At 46.4% G+C, this 19,661-nt stretch overlaps 1 protein-coding gene across 3 annotated transcripts in view; it reads right to left on the bottom strand.

Annotated features, from left to right (window-relative positions):
- The window catches only part of SCRN3 (secernin 3), a 196,992-nt gene that overhangs the window by 149,490 nt on the left and 27,841 nt on the right, over positions 1-19,661 (bottom strand). For all 3 annotated transcript variants that reach the window (XM_069225372.1, XM_069225371.1, XM_069225373.1), the window contains exon 2: positions 6,009-6,180. In XM_069225372.1, coding sequence (XP_069081473.1) covers positions 6,009-6,164 — 156 coding nt within the window. In that variant the 5' untranslated portion in view covers positions 6,165-6,180. The remainder of the gene's footprint in view (positions 1-6,008; positions 6,181-19,661) is intronic.

The following is a 19,661-nucleotide window of genomic DNA, read 5'->3' as shown; positions in this document are numbered from 1 at the left end:
CATTTGTTCTGAGATTTTACCACAGAACGTCGGACTATAGAAATGATTCACGTTACACTGCACGTGACACCGCAGCTCATTAAATTGGGCTTCATATAGTATCCTCCTACCATCTAAAAGATTTATTGCCAATTGCCTGGTTGGTTTTTGCACAGATAAAAACATGTACACAGTTTCTATATATTTTGTTGGATTTTACTGTATTTAATTATTTTTGAACTTTCCGATCTTTTGTCCCAAAGCAATTCGAGATCCGGAGTCAGTGGTTCTGAATCGAAGAAGCATGACTGATAGAATACTGTTGGCAGCTGTGTCATCTGCTAGAATTGAGTATTGGGGTCATACGTGATGCTCAGGCTGTGTGCTCAAACCCTGATGAACTGGCATATGATCACATTTTACATGCCTGGCAGAAAGCAATGAAGTGCTAACATAAGCTTGCAAGCAACCTATGCAAACCAGTTGGGGTTATAGCCTTACAGATGCCAGAGTCTTTGTTATGAGATTATATAGTTGTTCTGAAATTGCTAATGATTCTGGATGGATATGATTTTGTTCTATAGTTCGGATGTCTATGCAGATCATCAGATACGTCATCTGCAGTTTATAAGGATTACAGGAATTAACAGCAGTGGGACCATTCTTGATTTGAAGTTGAGTTTTTTTAATTGCATGATATGAGTTTTAAGTATAAGAAAGCAGATGCCCACAAGTGGATCTTTCAATGCTCAAGGCTGAGGGCTTTGAAAGATATCCTCCTGGCCACTGGTAGTACTTTGAGGGCAGGGGTAATATGATTCTGTCTGTAGGGGTTGAGGACTTGTCTAGTTACAGTGTTTTGTGTTTTTGCATTTTTGGCAGTTTTTAAGTTATACTGATGTGCTATTGGTTTTCATAGTCCAGTAGCCTAGACTGACATCACTAGACATGTATCCTTTTTAATTGCATGAGGCACAAGTTAATGTGTAGTAGATACTCATCATGTACAGTGATGCTAAAGTCACTTTGTTGACTTGGGATTGAGGAGAGAGGCTGGAATCCATAGTCGCTTCAAGTTTTTCACTTCAGTTGCAGTTGGACGTGACTAGCCTGTTTCGGGTGTGACCCTAGGAGCATACAGAGCTAAGAGGCCGCTTGGACAGAGGTTTCATAGTTGCAAGACCTACACTAGGCAAAGCATGCAACAGCAATCAGGTAAATTACAATTCCCAAAATGCTGTAGAAACTCTCTTGGCAACTGCAGCAGACATCTTGATTTTTTAGGTAGATGTTCCTTATGCTGTTTGGCATTCACTGATAGGCATTGATGGTAGTGTTCGGGCAGTCCGAATCCTTGTCCCCAGGAGTCCAATTTCTTTGTTTCTTCAGGTCAGAGTGATTTAGAATCTTGTACACAAAGACGTATGTTGGATAACCCTGTAGATAATCGCTAAACTAGTGTTTTCATTCTGTTTTTTTGCTCTGAGCTCGATCATTGAGTCAACTTGTCAAATTCTATGACCTCTCTATGAACTCAGCACTGCAAGCATTCCAAGGCCTACACACTCAATCGTGCAGACATTGTTACACTGCTTGAATCATATACAGTAATGAGGTATTGAAAGAGGTGGGGAAGTGATTACATTTGATTAGGAGTGAAATATTCAAATCACAGATTTAACTTCCAATATGCTGAAATTTTTAGGCACCAGAAGACAATTTATAGTGATAGTTATTCATTGTAGTGTTTGTAGGAAGGTAGCCTCCTTCTAGCATTGTTAACCCCACTTTTGGCCTGTTTGTGAGTATATTTCAGTGTGTTTTTCCTGTCTCACTCAGATCCTGCTAGCCAGGACCCCAGTACTCATAGTGAAAACCCTATTTGTCAGTGTGTTTTATATTTCTCACCGGGACCCTGCTAGCCAGGACCCCAGTGCTCATAGTTGTGGCCTGAATGTGTGTATCTGTGTAGTGACTAGCTACTCAGGGCTTATGCTCTCTCTGCCTTTAAAATTGTCACTGCAGGCTAGTGACCATTTTCACCAATTCTAATTGGCACACTGGAACACTCTTATAGTTCCCTAGTATATGGTACCTAGGTACCCAGGGTATTGGATTTCCAGGAGATCCCTATGGGCTGCAGCATTTCTTTTTCCACCCATAGGGAGCTCAGACAATTCTTACACAGGACTGCCACTGCAGCCTGAGTGAAATAACATCCACGTTATTTCACAGCCATTTTACACTGCACTTAAGTAACTTATAAGTCACCTATATGTCTAATCCTCACTTGGTGAAGGTTAGGTGAAAGTTACTAAGTGTGAGGGCACCCTGGCACTAGCCAAGGTGCCCCCACATAGTTCAGGGCAATTTCCCCGGACTTTGTGAGAGTGACAATGGTAACTTCGAAAATGGCCATGTAACATGTCTAAGATCATGGAATTGTCCTCCCATGCCAAATCTGGTATTGGGGTGCCAATCCCATGCATCCCTGGGGCTCCAGCATGGACCCCGGGTACGGCCAAACCAGCTCTCTGGGGTTTTCACTGCAGCTACCGCTGCTGCCAACCCACGGACAGGCTTCTGCCCTCCTGGGGTCTGGGCAGCCCAGTCCCAGGAAGGCAGAACAAAAAATTTCCTCCGAGAGAGGGTCTTACACCCTCTCCCTTTGGAAATAGGTGTGAAGGGCTGGGGAGGAGTAGCCTCCCCCAGCCTCTGGAAATGCTTTGAAGGGCACAGATGGTGCCCTCCTTGCATAGGCCAGTGTACACCGGTCCAGAGACCTCCCAGCCCCTGCTCTGGTGCAAAACTGGACAAAGGAAAGGGGAGCGACCACTCACCTGTCCATCACCACCCCAGGGGTGGTGCCCAGAGCTCCTCCAGTGTGTCCCCGACCTCTGCCATCTTGAATACAGAGGTGTGAAGGCACAATGGAGCCCTCTGAGTGGCCAGTGCCAGCAGGTGACGTCAGAGACCCCTCCTGATAGGTGCTTACCTCTCTAGGTGGCCAATCCTCCTCTGAGGGCTATTTAGGGTCTCTCCTGTGGGTTTCTCTTCAGATAACGAATGCAAGAGCTCACCAGAGTTCCTCTACATCTCCCTCTTCGACTTCTGCCAAGGATCGACCTCTGACTGCTCCAGGACACCTGCAAAACTGCAACAAAGTAGCAAGAAGACTACCAGCGACATTGTAGCGCCTAATACTGACGGCTTTCTTGACTGTTTCCTGGTGGTACATGCTCTGAGGGCTGTCTGCCTTCACCCTGCACTGGAAGCCAAGAAGAAATCTCCCATGGGTTGACGGAGTCTTCCCCCTGCTACCGCAGACACCAAACTTCTGCTTCACCAGTCCTCTGGGTCCCCTCTCATCGTGACAAGCGTGGTCCCTGGAACACAGGAGCTGGATCCAAGTGACCCCGACAGTCCAGTGGTCCTTCTGTCCAAATTTGGTGGAGTTAAGTCCTTCCCTCCCCACGCCAGACAGAAATCCTGTGTGCTGCGTGAACTGCAGCTGCTAGGGCTTCTGTGCACTCTTGCAAAGATTCCTTTGTGCACAGCACAACCCAGGGCCCCAGCACTCCGTCCTGCATTGCTCAACTCTCCGAGTTGGTCTCCAGCTTTGTGGGACCCTCCTTTGTAGTGTTGAGACGACCGCCGTGCTCAAATTTCTTGAACCTGTGTTCAAGTGCTTCTGCGGGTGTTGCCTGCTTCTGCGTGGGCTCTCTGTGTTGCTGAGCGCCCCCCTGTCTCCTCATCCAAGTGGCGACCTCCTGGTCCTTCCTGGGCCCAGGCAGCACCCTTTTTCTTCAACCGCGACCTTTGCAGCAAGCAAGGCTTGTTTGCGGTCTTACTGCGTGGAAACAACTCTGCATCCTCCAGCATGCCGTGGGATATCTTCTGTGCAAAAGAGAAGTTCCTGGCACCTTCCGTTGTTGCAGAATCTTCAGCTTCTTCCACCCGGAGGCAGCCATTTTGCACCTTCATCCGGGGATTAGTGGGCTCCTGGCCCCCCGGACACTTTTGTGACTCTTGGACTTGGTCCCCTTCCTTTACAGGTCCTCAGGTCCAGGAATCCATCTTCAGTGCTTTGTAGTCAGTTGTGGTCTTTGCAGAATCTCCTCTCACGACCTTAGTGTGTTTCTGGGTAAGTACGGTAACTTTACTCCTACTTTTCAATGTCTTGGGGTGTGGTATCTTGGACACCCTTAGTGTTTTATTACACTCCCAGTGACCCTCTATACACTACACTAAGCCAGTGGCCCCTAAGTGGTTCGCATTCCACTTTCTTAGTATATGGTTTGTGTTGCCCCTAGGCCTATTGCATCCTATTGTATTCTACAGTGTTTGCACTACTTTTCTAACTGTTTACTTACTTGGTTTTGGTTTGTGTGTATATTTTGTGTATTTTACTTACCTCCTAAGGGAGTATATCCTCTGTGATATTTTTGGCACATTGTCACTAAAATAAAGTACCTTTATTTTGAGTAACTCTGAGTATTGCGATTCTTATGATATAGTGCTATGTGATATAAGTGGTATAGTAGGAGCTTTGCATGTCTCCTAGTTCAGCCTAAGCTGCTCTGCTTTAGCTACCTCTATCAGCCTAAGCTGCTAGAACACTACTATTCTACTAATAAGGGATAACTGGACCTGGCACAAGGTGTAAGTACCAGTTATTCCTTGTAGTGTTTCTAAAGATTATTCTTTTCTTTCAGATCAAGGAATTTATAGAGGAGTCAGCTATCTCAAGAGTTGGTAATGCAGAGATTATTACTAGGTACCTCATATGCCTCTGTAGCATTAGTGAACTGTAACCTGAGGTCTGTGATCCAAAAGGTTAGTCTCCTGCTGTATATGTCCATGTCTCCACAATGGTTGAGATTGGCAGAAAGATTAGGTGAGGTGAAGATATCCAGTAGGTTTGTGTTTACTCTCTTTTGTCTCATTCCCTTTCCCCTCAATCTAATGTGGACTAGCATACTAATTCTTTACAGGGTCAACAGTGGGACCAACAAAGTGTGGACATTAGCGTTGCTCCTGTTGGATCTAACTTACCAGGTTAAGGAACAGTGACCCCTCCATGCTTCTATTGGATATTGATTGTTTAGTTTTGCCCTCACATAAAGCATAAGCTTAAATGTCCCAGATGTCTGAGAGAACATTTCTTCTCTCTTCACTGCACCTAATAAAACATGTAGGGTCTAATGCACTTATGGATTTTAGAATCGCAAGACTACAGTTCATAAAATCACAGACTTTGTTAACACAGTGTTTCCAAGGCATATTGTGATTTGCAAATAACTTTGCTAGTCGCAAGAACACTTTGTGACCCATTAAGAAATAAGTTACTAAAAAGAAATAGCAGAGACAACAGAAAGCAGACATGGGGGATGGGGCGAAGAATAACCTAGACAGGGCGAAAATAAAGGAATTATGATGGGTTGCCCCATGAGGGAAATTAAATGGGTGAGGGAGACATGGGATTACAATGGGAAACACTGGAACAGAAAGACAACGAAACAGTAGAAAATATATGACTTAAAAACAGATTCAATTATATTCTGTTTCTCTTCTTAGGGTGTCTACCATTCTAAGGCACTTAAATGTCCACCAAATAGCTGATATTTTATCCAGCAGCAAAACTCCTCCAAGGATTTTAAATCTTTAAAACAAACTAGGTATTGACATTCAGCCTTCAAATAAAAATAAAAAAAACAGACAAACTGGGAAACTGAGCTGCTTAAAGAAGAGATCCTTGAAACTCCGATTATTTCAAACAACTCTCAGAATTAATTTTTCGGAAATCATAATATCATGACCTTAGCCTCCAATGATAAGGAGACGTTTTAGAAGAATAAAAAAACTGGAGATAAAGGCAATATAAAGAAATAACTTCAAAAACCATCTAAAATACACCTACATGGACCACCAAAGCATCTAAATAAAGACAAAGCAGTGATGACACATCTTGGCTATAACAAAAAATACAGCTAAACCAGTTAAGATGTTGTTTTTAGTTCTTGTTTTACCTCAAGTTTTCCTCCGGGTTCATAATTCTTTGCAGGGAAATAAATGATCTCTTGCACTTCATCATCTGGACGATCTGAATTTTTTCCAAAGATGATCCTGCCACCAACTGTTGCTGGAGGTAGAGCTACAAAGGTGTCACAGGAGCAAGGTTCCATGCTGGTTAACACCAACCTTTGAAAAATATATGAAATGCTATAAATGTAATTTAGGAAAACAACACTAAGAGCTATCAACATATGCTAATATTTTTGATAGTCAAAGTAACTGCAACTTGTGCATTACTATTCCAACACCACAATCAGTAGAGCAAAACTAACCTGTTTCATGACAGTGCTTATTAACATTTCATTAATGCATAGTACTTTAAGCCTACTCATCATCAAGGTCAAGATTACATCTAGTTTAAATGAAAGTCACTCCAAATGGGTATATATTTTATTAAGAGCTTGTTGTTTCCCGAGAATTGATTGTGTTCCTTCTCAATGGTGAAATCATTCTACTTTGTCTACATTTTCCCAGGTGCATTCCAATACTCTCCATGTAATAACCTACAATATTTACAACGTGCATGGTGAACACAGCATGCAGTGTATTTAATACAATGCCAAAACATGTTGGATTAAAAAAATGCATAGTGCATCGAGGAATGTGTGCCATATACTGAAAAATATGCATTGTTATCTCAAGAAGTATTTACTTTCAAACCAAGTAGTAAAGTATTTTCTCAGCTCGGTTTAAGTAGACTGCTTTGAGAGGACTACTGCGATAGTGCTGTAGAGAGCAACCAACATTTGATTAATACTTCCGGAGAAAACAATCTTTTAAAATACATTAACTCTTTATTTTGTGTAATGTAGAACTTAGTACCGTACACAGACAAAACAGATTACCTCACACATATTAAAGAAAGATTAAGCCTTAATCTCTCAAGTGGGTCATTTTAACTGTGTAGTTCCTGGATTTGTTGTTTGGAAGATGAAGAATGTTTTTAGTGCACTGTGAAATAGATTTCTTTCTGCAATTGCTTTAAGTGTATGGAGCTTGATGGTCATTGTAAGAAATACCCATTTGCTGGTGTGGTGTCTCCATGTAAAAGCCGAGCTCCCGCTGCGAAGAAAGAAACCGGGTCTGCATATCATACTTGAGTCCGTTTTCATTCCTTACACGTTGGCTGACTACAACATTGGCTTTTCGTTGAATGCGCTTGAAAGGGCAGAAGAACGCATGAACATATGTTTTTTCAGGTGGCCAGTAGAAGTAACATGGGAGACAGAGTGAGACAGGTTTCATGAGAACTGCCAAAAATCACATGTTTGAACATTGCTGTAGCCTATGCAGGTTCCCTTACACATACCCCACAAGCATGGGGGATAAGTAAGGGTACCTGCGTAGACCACAGGAATGTATCCAACACTGAGGATGTACATTGTTCAAAATATGGAAACCTGTTGCTTTATGTTAATATTTTACCATCAGATCTATCAATCTAATACTCATATATATATATATATATATATATATATATATATATATATATATATCAGCAAATGAGCTGCTAAGCAAATAAGCAAAGTTGGCATGTTTTCTTACCACAAACTATTAAAATACAGCTCTGCATCAGGCAGGTAGCTCGGAATGGGCCACGAGCATCAATTAGCTGTGTGTTCCAAGTGCGGACCTAATTATTCAAGTAAAAATATGTTTCTCCATCAGTGGAGTGTGAAGTTAGAACATTAGCCCAAGAAGCTGTTCACATCAACACCTATGCATTCTGCCCTGCAATAGTGAGCCCTGGTAGGATTTCTTCATAACTGAGTCCCTTGGTGAGGTTAGGACCATCCTGTCACCAGCGCAACAAACTTAGATGTTTGCGACAAATGAAGACTGTCTGGCCTTCTGCCGATTCAGAGGGAAATTATAAAGATTTCTTTGAGGCTGTCACTGGTCCCCATTATTGGCTGTGCAGAGCTGGGACTGGCCGAAGGGCAGCTTGCAGCTGGGCCCTGAATCCAACCCACCATAGGCGGCCAACCTGTAATGAGCATGGCCAGGGGCCTGGACTGTGGCCAGGTCCTGCACTCAACATGCCACAGGCACCTCGCCCATGGCAGATGGCTAACACCTGCAGTGCACAGCCTTTGGCCAGGCCTGTGACCAACGTGCTATGGATGGCCGGCCCCTGCTCCCCACAACTGCACCTGTGTAATGGGTATGTATTTTTTATTACAAATTGTTTAAAAACATGAGACTGGTGAAAGTTCACTCAAGCCTAGACCTAAACAGTAAGCATTATGGATGAGTATCTAGGAACAGTCTTTTTTTCTGGTCTTGCTGTAGAGGTTTCTCTATTTGTTCCATCTACTACTGGTAGTCCACAATCTATAAAAAGAGATAGGTCTGTGTGCCCACTCCAACTGACCAACTTCCCACTACAAACAAGTAAATACTTTACAACTTTCACTCGTGCCATATCTGAACTTGGAAGCCCCTGGATGCTAAACATCTGGACTGCAAGCACTGGCACCTGCCCCTAGTAAACATTTGAGCTTTCATGCTAATAACAAAAGGTTACAACAAATCATAAAAATGAAGTCGATGGCTCACATTTTTAGACCAGACTCCTATTTTTCTTGGATGGTAACTCAGTTGTCACTGAACTTTTACAATCACTAAATTGAAATCTTGAAAAGGCAATACTACTGGACTTTCAAAATTCTTGAACTAAAAACGGCATCTTTAGGATGATTCCTCTTACATGAGGGGAGAGTCAATTTATTTCAAATGGCCTTATCAAGAACCAATGGGCAATTTCCATAACCTTTTATTTTGGATCTTCTTTCAATGAAGAAAGAAAAGAAGCTTGTTGTTGGACAAAGGGACTCAATATCCCAGACTGCTCTTGGCCCCTGAAGGCGGCCCTTTCACACACTCACCTGCTGGCACTTGAAGCACTTGGAAGCACTATATAGTGCTCACTCAGTCACCAGCTGGCACTTCAGGTACTCTGGAGCACTATATAGCACTGGCAACATCTCTGCGGCCCAGGACGCACTTCTTGTTGGGCAAAGGGACTCGATATCCCAGGCTACTCTTGGCCCGTGGAGGCGGCCGTTTCACTCACTCACCTTCTGGCACTTGAGGCACTCGAGAGTTCTATATAGCGCTGGCAACAGCTGCTGGGCGCACGCGGTTAAAGCCCAGGCCAAGGGTGGGCCCGTCCATGCCCGTCTGAGCCCAGAGGAGGCTGGGCTGGGCCACCCCCTAACATCATCTTCAGGAAATTGCAGGTACTATTTGCAGCCTGTGTACATTCCTGTGGGTCTGGAGTGATATTAGCTCCGATTGATCAGCCAAGGACAATTTATCTATGATATTGCATATGGACAAAAGGAAGGCTTCAGACGGTAGGCAGGCCTAGCTAAAAAAAAAAAAAAAAAAAAAAAAAAAAAAAGAAGAATACTCACAAAACTTAGAAGAACGCAGGGGATAATTGTGTGTTAGAAAGGATGGACAATCTTTTGGTTGAATGCAAGGAAATATTGGCTTCTACCTTAGACAATGTTCCCCCTCTTGCACAGAGCGTGCCCTGCCATAAACATTAGGACATGACTGAATTGACACTCAGTGACAAGCGTATGGTGGATAACTTTGTGGCTTTAGATGCTAGAACATGTGCACGGGGACATTCTATTATCCAGTTTAAATATCCTAGGTCTCATTTCACCACAAGGTACAATCTGTTTCTCACTTAGGGAGCAGCCCTTCAGGCTTAAATGATTGACTTAGAGTGTTACCTGATGCATCTCCAGATTATTATTTTCCCTTGCCAATGTTATCTATACATTCTCCCTTGGCTATAGTTGGTCAAGACTCTTCCATCCCTCAATATATTCATGTACCTAACCCCCTGAAGGTTTCTAGCTCTTGCTCTACATCTACCTTGGTCCCTGCCTTGTGTGACACAGTCAGTTATGCTCACGGCTGCGCTTTAATTATAGCTGTCCCTGTTTCTTCTGGCACACCTAGTTCTGACCATTCTTTTTTGCATGAAACTGAGAATTCGGCAGTTAACCAGGCCACCCTTACATCTACCCTGCCATGAGCATCGCAATATGCTGGGCTGCGCCTTGTCTCTTGGAATGTGGCACAATTGAGGTCTAAGATCTCTTCACCTACTTGGACTCAATTAATTGAGGACTATGATATCTGCCTTTTGCAGGAGACATGGGCCTTGGATCAGATTTTTAGGTCTGGTTATCTGAATTTTTTTGCATTTCGGTGCACCCTAGCCAGAGGGTTAGACCCTCTTCTGGCAGTTTAATCACTTGGGTTAAAACTAAGCTAAGCTGCTGCATTCAACAGTTAACTATTGACTCTCCTGACATACTAGGCATCCAGTTACAACTTGAACCAAGAGTAGCAGTAATTTTTATTAATGTTTATGCAAGAGGGACTAGAAGGGGCTTGGCTTCTCGCACTCACTGGAAATGTTCCTCAGGCAGTGTCCTTGGCATCTTAAACATATTGTGGCAGGTAACTTTAATTTCACTTTTAGGCCTCTTGACTGGGATGACTTCCATATTACTTGTGACAAAGATAAGGTGTGGTCTATCCCTTCCTTACGGACATTAGCATGACTAATGGTAAACGTTACTTAAAATGGCATCAGGTAGTAGCTCGGCCAGATATTTTAATCGCTGTGAACGGTGTTCTTAAGACCTCATTAACGCATATAGAGGCGGGCCTTATAACCAATGCTCAATTGATAACATTTCTTATCACTTGTTTTGAGAGTACTGCGGCACAGTTCCTTATAGACAGTAAGTAGACCCAAAGGAAAACATCTCTGGTTCAACAAGGTATGCCGGGTACTAAATTGTTTGTTAGAAAAAACTATCAAATCTAAGATTCGCTTAACTAGGAAGTCTTACAAGGTGGCTATCCATAAAGCTAAACGTGAAAGAGATGAATGGTGGTGGGTAGAGTTAAAAGATGCATCACTTGAGAACGACTGTCTTAAGTTTTGGTCCCTGGTTGCATGTGGTCCTGACAAGGGTGCATTGGATGTAACAACGAATATTGCTGCAGCAGATTGGATGGATTATTTTTGTCAATTGTATTCTGCCGATCTTTCTAGTATGGCCCAAGAGCCTTACTTGGCTCCTTCTGCTCAACCTAGTTTTCTCCCTAGTTCTGCTTCTACCCAAATGTTCACACTTTCTGATATTGTGCATACACTCGAAACGATCAAATGCGGTAGGATGTCTTGTCCTAATGGTGTTCCAGCTGATCTGTTCTTGGCCGACTTGGATTCATGGTCTAGCTATATCCTTATTATATCCAATGCAGTAGCAGCAGGGGCTCAAACTCCTGACTCGTTGAAGGGTGCTGCTGTTGTATCTGTTCACAAAAAGGGTGACAGATTCTTGCCTTTTAACTACAGACCCATTAGTCTGTTAGATTGTCTATAAAAAGTCTTTTGTCGCTGCCTATTGGGGAGGATTCACGATTGGATGTCTGATTTCAGCATCCTCAATCTATTACAAGCTGATTTTCGTAGGAAAAGTTCCACCATAGATCAAGTCTTTAGGTTTTTGCCTCTTGTACTGGAAAACGGTTACAATTGGTAAAGGGAATCTTTATACTGCTTTTGTAGATTTAAAATCCGCATTTTATTTAGTGTCCCTTGCAAAGTTGTGGAAGGTTTTCTCAGACATGGCAATGCCTCCCCCTAGTCTCTCATTACTTGTACGCTTACAGGAGAGTAACTATGCTTGTATTAGGTGGGGAGACCAAGGTCAGTTAACCAATAAGATCTCAGGGTCTAGGGGAGTACGTCAAGGTTGCGTACTGGCTTCTACCTTATTTTCATTATTCATTAATGACATTGTATCTTTTCTGGAGCAGGTGGAGTCAGATGCGCCATCTTTAGGGACAGTTTAAGTTCTGGTCCTCTTATTTATGGAAGACACTCTGCTGATCTCCAAGACCCCGAGTGGTTTACAGAAACTCCAAAAACGTTTCAAGGAGTTCTGTTCTACTCATGGTATGGAGATTAACACTTCAAAAACCAAATTTATATCATTTAATCCTCACAAATCGTTCACAGGGAACATTGCACTAAGAGGCATTCCACTTGAGATGGCGAAATCTAGGTATAAAGGTCTTGGAGAACATGTCTTGGTAGCCACACATTGCTAAGGTGGCACTGAAACAAGAGCAGTGGTGTTTTGATTAAGGTGTTTGCTGCCTAATGCGCCAAAAGCATTTGTCCGGCTCTTCAGGTCTATGAGGGTAGGACCACAGGTTCTGCCCTTTATGGTGCTGAGTTATGGGGTTATTCTAATATTCACAAATTATCCCTAATTGAAAATACATTTGTGAGAAATCTTGTCTCTCTTCCATGGAGCACCCCGCTGTTCCCTCTTTTCACGGACCTGGTGTAATAAGCTGGCTTGGTGTGTCGTGGGTACCTATGGTACTTACATCTTATACCAGGTTCAGGTATCCTCTCTCAGTGAAGTGTAGGCAGTGTCTAGAAGCCAGGCTCTCCAGAGGTAGCTGTTGATGAGCAGCCAAGGCTTATCTAGGAGACATGCAAAGCTCATGCAATACCACTACAGCCACCCAGTACTTACACACAAGAAAGAAAAGACTTGGTTGTACAAAAATAAAAGGTACTTTATTTTTGGAACACAGTATTAAAAAAATACTAGAGAGGCAACCCTCCAATAGGAGGTAAGTAAATATATATATATATATATATATATATATATATATATAATCACCCTAAAAGGATGAAAAGAAGACACCCAGAACAGCCTACAAGGAACCAGCAGTGGAAAGCCGACGATGGAAACCTGTGGAGAGAGGGGACCATGTCCAGAAGTGTCTCTGGAGTCCAGGGGGAGTAGGAGATACTACCCACCCACAGTTACCTTTTGGAGTTGGTCAACGAAGAAGGAAGACATGTCAGCACTGCAGCACAGAAGCTGGAAAAGAGTTTCTGATGTGTGCAAGAGGTGTCCCACTCTGGAAGCTGGATTGCAGATGGTGGTGGTGAAGGATTTCCACCAACAAGCTTTGGCAAAGGCAAACTCACTGTTGGAGGAAAAGAGGTGCTGCCAGGGACCTGCAAGGTCCAGGAGGACTCTATCCAGGAGTGGGGAGTCACAGGGGACGCTCCACATCGCAGAAGGCCCACAGGAGCAGAGGCAACACCCACAGGGCAGGGACACAGAAACTGCAGAAGCAACACCCCTGAAGTTGCTCCCACATCGCCAGAGGGCCACGCAGAGGTCCAGAAGTTGCAGGAGGAGTGCTGGGGGCTTGAGCTACACGTTTCCTGAAGTTCCCTTTGGAGGTGAAGCAACAAGCCTTTGCAGCTGCAAAGGATGTGGTGCAAGGGGGTAGTGTCTTGTGTGTAGAGGAAATGACCCTCACCAAAGTGTGACAGATGGTAGAGAGGAGAGACTCTCTGGACCACAACCTGTGATGCAGGACCCAAACCACTCAGGATGAGGGGAGATCCACGCAGCCGGTTGCCATTGCAGCCAGGTACCTGTAGTTACAGAAGAGTGATGCCTTCACCCCAAGGGAGACTCCTTCTTCTTCTTGTGCAGGCTGAAAAGTTGAAGTGTTCTGAGGATGCATGGCCGGGGAAATGTTGCAAAGCTGTCAGGAATTCTGGATACAATGTTGCAGAAGAGTCTTCCTCTTGGATCTGCAGCTTGTAGGTTCCTGGAGGGTCCAGTCGCGGTTCTGGAGGCCAGATGTCGAAACAGAGGTTGCAGAGGAGTCCTGCTGGAGTCTTGCAAGCCGAATCGGAGGACCCACCCCAGAGGAATAACCTAATAGCCCAAAGAGGGGGCTTGGTCCCCTATCAGAGGGTGCCTCTGACGTCACCTGCCTGGCCACTCAGATGCTCAGAGTTCCTTGCCAACCTTGGATTCAAGATGGCAGAAACCAGGGACCCTCTGGAGGAGCTCTCAGCACCACCACTGGGGTGGTGATGGACAGGGGAGTAGTCACTCCCCTTTCCATTGTCCAGTTTAGAGCCAGAGCAGGGACTAGGGGTCCCTGAACCGGTGTGGACTGGTTTATGCACAGAGGGCACCAAATGTGCCCTTCAAAGCAAAACCAGTGGCTTGAGGAGGCTACCCCTCCCAAGCTAATCACACCTAATTCCAAAGGGAGGGGGTGTTACCTCCTCTCCCAAAGGAAATCCTTTGTTCTTCCTTCCTGGGCTTGATCAGATCAAACAGCAGGAGGGCAGAAACCTGTCAGAGGGGTGGCAGCAGCTGGGCTGCGTGGGAAAACCATGTAAGACTGATGGTAGCAATGCTGGGGGTCCTCTAAGGAGCCCCCAGAGTGAATGGAATCATACTTCCAATACTTGCAACAGTATTGGGGTATAATTCTGACATGTTTGATACCAAACATAGCCAGGTTCGGAGTTACTATTATGTAGCTGGACATAAGTAGTGACCTATGTCCAGTACATATATAAAATGGCGTCCCCACACTCACGAAGTCCAGTAAAATAGAGCTGGTGTTCGTGGGGGCACCATTGCTAGTGCAGGGGTGCCCACACACACACACATTTACCTGCACCCTGCCCTCTGAGCAGAGAAGGCCTACTATAGGGGTGACTTACAGTGACCGGGTGCAGTGACCTGTAGTAAAACTGGGTGCGTACACCCGGTTCACGCAGACTGCAATGGCAGGCCTGCAGAACCCTTTGCATGGGCTCCCTATGGGTGGCAGAAAAACTGCTGCAGCCCATAGGGATCCCCTGGAACCCCAATGCCCTGGGGACCTAGGTACCATATACATGGGGGCACCAGTATTCCAATTGTGGGGATAAAAAGTTACCAGCAACCAAATTTAGAGGAGAGAGCACAGTCACTGGGGTCCTGCTTAGCAGGATCCCAGTGAACACAGTCAAACACAATAACAAACAGGCCAAAAGTGGGGGTAACCAAGCTAGAAAGAGGCTACTCTCCTACACCTGGGTATTAAAGGGTTAGAGTCCAAAGCGCATTTGAGACCTCTTTTGTATTGGAGGTGGCTTTGGACTACTCCAGAGCTAGCCTGCTACTTTGCAGCTCTCCAGGCTGCGGTGAAAGCCAATAATTTTATTAGCGTTCCTTGGTTTAGGAGGGTTAAAGGTTCATTGTATCTGCTCAATCTGCGAGAGCTTTGGGATTGTCCAGAGGTTGCTTCATTTACTTCCAAGAGCGAGCTAAAAACGCGCTATTGGATGGTGGTAGATTTTGATGAGCTGCATGTGGCTGTTTGTTCTAAGTTGTCAGGTGATTTTATTGACTTTAAAAGCTCTGAGCAGATATAATACATTATGGGATGTGATCTTGACCCCTAAGGACAGGAAGCTTTATTTCCAGTTTTGTGTGGGGGCTCTGCCTTTAAGATCATTCACTTGTAGGGGGGTGTGGTCACGCAGGCCAACATGGCGGCTGCGTTCTAGGCAAGTTCTGAGGCCCATCAATGATCAACCCAAATCCTGCCTGACGCAGCGGCCAATGGTGGACTGCAGGGCCGCTGCTCTGTCGTGGTGACTGAGGGGGAGGAGAGGACCCAGCCGCATTGAGCCGAGCGGCAGCCAGACCAGCGCAAAACTCCCATCCGCAGTGCCTGCCTGACCACAAGATGGCAGTCGCTGCGTGAACCAGTCCAGGCCCATGGTGGTGCTGAATGTGGGGTGCCCCGCCCAGGGTCACGGGGATTATGATATCTGCCTTTAGCAGGAGACATGGGCCTTGGATCCAATGTTTAGGTCTGGTTATCTGCATTTTTTGCATTTCGGCGCTCCCTAGCCAGAGGGGTAGACCCTCTGGCGGTTTAATCACTTGGGTTAAAACTACGCTGAACCGCCGCATTCAACAGTTAACTATTGACTCGCCTGACATACTAGGCATCCGGTTACAAGGTGAGCCAAACCGGGCCAGGCCCTCTCCTGGGGCCTTGGACTGGGCAGCCCTGGGTCCAAGTTGTGCTTTGGTGGCTTGGGATCCACCAAGGGACATCCCAGAAAAGACAATGCAGCGTGGAGAAGGAGTTGAAGGTGGGGGGCGGCCTATGGTGCGTCCGGGCCTGGCCACGGTGTAACGCGTGCCCCCACCCCACCAAGGGGGTGCCAGCTCCTCCCCTGCTCCCCCACCCCCTCGTGAGCAGAGTGAGGAGTGCGGAAGGCCTAGGCCTGAAGAACATTGGGGTGTGCCTCCTGGTGGCCGTCCCCCCCGGCCAGACATCTTGGTGCTGGGACAGACTGCAGAGAGGGAGAATGATTTGAGGACCAGGCAGCTGGTGGCAACCCCGGACCGGTGCTGGCTGTAGCTGGTGGCTGACCGGCACTGCTTTAATCTCTTATCCTCCGCTCTATGGCCTGTGGCGACAGGGCTGCCTCTCCATCGGCCGGAGCAGGCCATCCCCACCGGCGCAGTCCCAGACGAAGAAGGGTAAGTATACGATTCCCAGCCTGGCTGCAGATGATGCCACTGGAGGGGCTAGCCCATCTCCGGGGCCTTCTGCACCACAGCCAGACCTCAATGCCATCCTTAAGGCGATCCACGATTCACGGCATACTATGGAACACAAGCTTGACAAACTAGAAGTAGACCTCTCATTGATCCGGCAGGATCTGCGGGGGATGACGGGAAGGGTCCCCGAGGCTGAGGGGTGCATTTCCACAACGGAGGACGAGCAGCCACCCTAAAAAACCTGAGGGACGTGGCGAACCGGACACGGCAAACCAATCTGCACCTGGTGGGCCTACCAGAGAACCTGGATGACCCTGATCTAGTCGTGGCCCTTGAGAGGTGGTTTCGCACCTGGGTGAATGCAGAGAAATTATCCCCCACAATCATCAAAGAGCGGGTGCACCGATCCCTGGTGCCTAGATCGCTTGTTAGCGCTCCACCCCGTAATCCTGAACTTTGGAGACCGGGACTAAATCTTGTGTGAAGCCAGGGCCAAGACGGATCTCTGCTACCAGAACTCCAAAATCTTGATCTTCCCGGACTACTCCAGGGCAGTGCAGCACAAACGCAGATCCTTCGAGGCCATTAAACAGAAACTTTCAGCGCTGAATCTCTGATATATGCTGCTCCTCACGGCCAACTTGAAAGTAATTTTTCAATCCAACACATTTTTTGGGAGACTCCAGAGCAGGCGTGGGAGTGGACAGCGGAGATATGCACCCTGCAGACCCTAGAGCCGAAAGAGGGGCTGTCGGCTCGATCACGAAAGAAGAATTCCCGTTCGCGGAAGTCGCAAGCTGGTGACGGAAAGCGGAATGGACACCCAGAGACTTTGCCGCTACATAAGGTGCGTATACTGAGCTGGCCTTGATGTTACCCTAGTGGCCACTCCCACCCTTTTAGGCTCAGGGGAGGAGATGTTGATTCCTTCGCACTGACTGTGGGCGCTGTGGGCTGCGCCGCAAGAAGTTGACCCGGAGAATGGGACCTCGGCCGGAGCTGATGGGCCTGGTGCGGCCGTTACGACCTGGGTGACAGGAATTGCTTTTGTTGATTAATCTGCTGCTGTCAGGTGATACATCCGTAACTAAGGCTTTGTCTATCCGCAAGGACCCTGTAACAGGGTCACAGTGATGGAGATGCACAAGGATCTTTATATAATATTTGTGGTTTGATTTTTAGAGGGTATTACAGTCTTGTAATTCTTTCCTTGCTCTCTCTTTGTTATGTTCTTCGTCTTTGCCTTCCCACGTGGTCTTCACTCTTTCTCTCTCTCAGTATTCTTCTTTACCCAGCTGGAGACTCAGGAGGCACATGGAAAGAAAGAAGAATATAAAAGGTTGGTATGTAGGTACGTAGTAAAAATACAGTTTTTCTCTTTTCCTCCCTTCTTTCCTGTTCTGTCCGACGCTCCTCTCCTGTCTTTTAATTTCCTTTCCTTTCTTTACTGCTTTTCCTTTGCCTTTACTGTGTTTTCTCTTCTGTTTGAGATTTCTTGCTGTCTATCTCGTTTTCTTCTTGTCTCTTGCTAGGGTTTTCTTTTGTTTCCTCTCTTGGTCCCTCTCTTCACTCTTATTACTGGCCTAGTTGCCTCTTCTTTCTCTCTCTCTATTTTCCGTCTTGTATGTGCTTTGTTCTGACCCAAATAGTCTACTGGTTGTTACTGAGGTCCACCCGTAGTAGCCCCGTAGGTCCATGAGTATGAAAATAAACAAAATCAAACAAACCCTGCTCGCAAGCTGAATCACACAAAAAATATATATATAACTAACAAGAAAATAAAACATCGAAGGCCAAATGGAAATGTTCCCTTAATAAACTCCCCTCCCCCTCTCACCGATCCTACTCTTACAACTCCCTTTTTCCCCTTTTTGTTGCTGTGGGATGTACCTGGTTAGGCCACGCTCTTCCCAGAGCGAGGCTGGTATGTGCACTTCGTCGCCTCCTGCTCGTTTCATCGGGCGTCGGGGCAATCCTCTCACCCTCGTCTCCTCTGGCGTCCTGGTTCCGGCGTCTTCCTGTTTCTCCTCCGTTGCGGTCGGCGCATCGCTGTCAGCGGCGTTGGGAGAATCCGTCTCTCTCCGGTCGCGGTCGTGTTGGGGTTTAAAAACCCCCTCCTCTGGCGGGCCGCTCACCGTCCTTGGATGTCGTGAATATTTCTTCTGGATCGCCTATTCCCGATCTGGGTGTACCCCTGGGGCATCGCTGGGCCGTAGTTCCAATTATTGGCCCGACACAGACCCCAAAAACTGAGTTGTTTCAGCTTGCAGGGTTGCAAGATGTATTGGGAAGGGGTGACAGATGCTTCGGGGGTAGAAGTATGGGGTGGGGGGTGTTATGGGGGGGTGCATGGGGAGTTGTGTTGTGTTGCTATGTTTGTGTTAACCACTTGTTTTCTAGGCTAGCTGAGTTTACAGTGAGTGTCCCATCGGACAACATATTGACCCTCTTTGCCCATGGAACCAATGAGTTCAGCAGTTCCGATTGCATGAGAGAGAGCATGGCTGAGCCTACCAGATACAAACATTCTAATACCACGATACTCTCTTGGAATGTTAACCTGCTAGACCGCATCAAAAAGTTAGCCGTTCTGCGAGATAACAAAAGGTATAGCCCTGGTGTAGTTCTCCTGCAGGAGACCCACTTGGCCGGTACCCAATGTACATTTCAGGGTCGCTGTGGCTATGATCGAGTGTACCATGCTAGATTCTCCAGAGGCTCAAAGGGGGTGGGGGGTAGCCCTCATGGTCCACAAGTCGTAGGCCAAGTCTGTGGCCAGGACCCACGCTAACCCCCAGAGGAGGTACGCTGATATAGAGGGCCGTCTGGCCGGCAGACAGGTCAATCTGCTTTCCTGCTATGTCCCTCCACAGTTGCTATGGTCCGTTTTGACTGAGATGCAGACATTTCTGTTGACCCTTCCGCAGGGTACTACGATCACAGGGGGCAACCTAAATGCGGTCCCAAACCCTACCAGAGACACTTCCGCCTACCCTTGCCTGGGCCGGCAGTCTGGAGCGACATGCTTGTCAACATGGGTAGACTCTCTGGGCCTATGTGACGCGTGGCATTCTTGGGACCAGCGACTGAGGGCTTTCACTTATCAGTCTGCAGGCCACCACACAGAGGCGCAGATAGATCTGATACGGCTCC

This window comes from Pleurodeles waltl, chromosome 3_1 (genome assembly GCF_031143425.1).
Source record: "Pleurodeles waltl isolate 20211129_DDA chromosome 3_1, aPleWal1.hap1.20221129, whole genome shotgun sequence".
Lineage (NCBI taxonomy): Eukaryota > Metazoa > Chordata > Amphibia > Caudata > Salamandridae > Pleurodeles > Pleurodeles waltl.
Note: the sequence above shows the minus strand (reverse complement) of the source record. Positions and strands in the feature narration are given on the sequence as shown.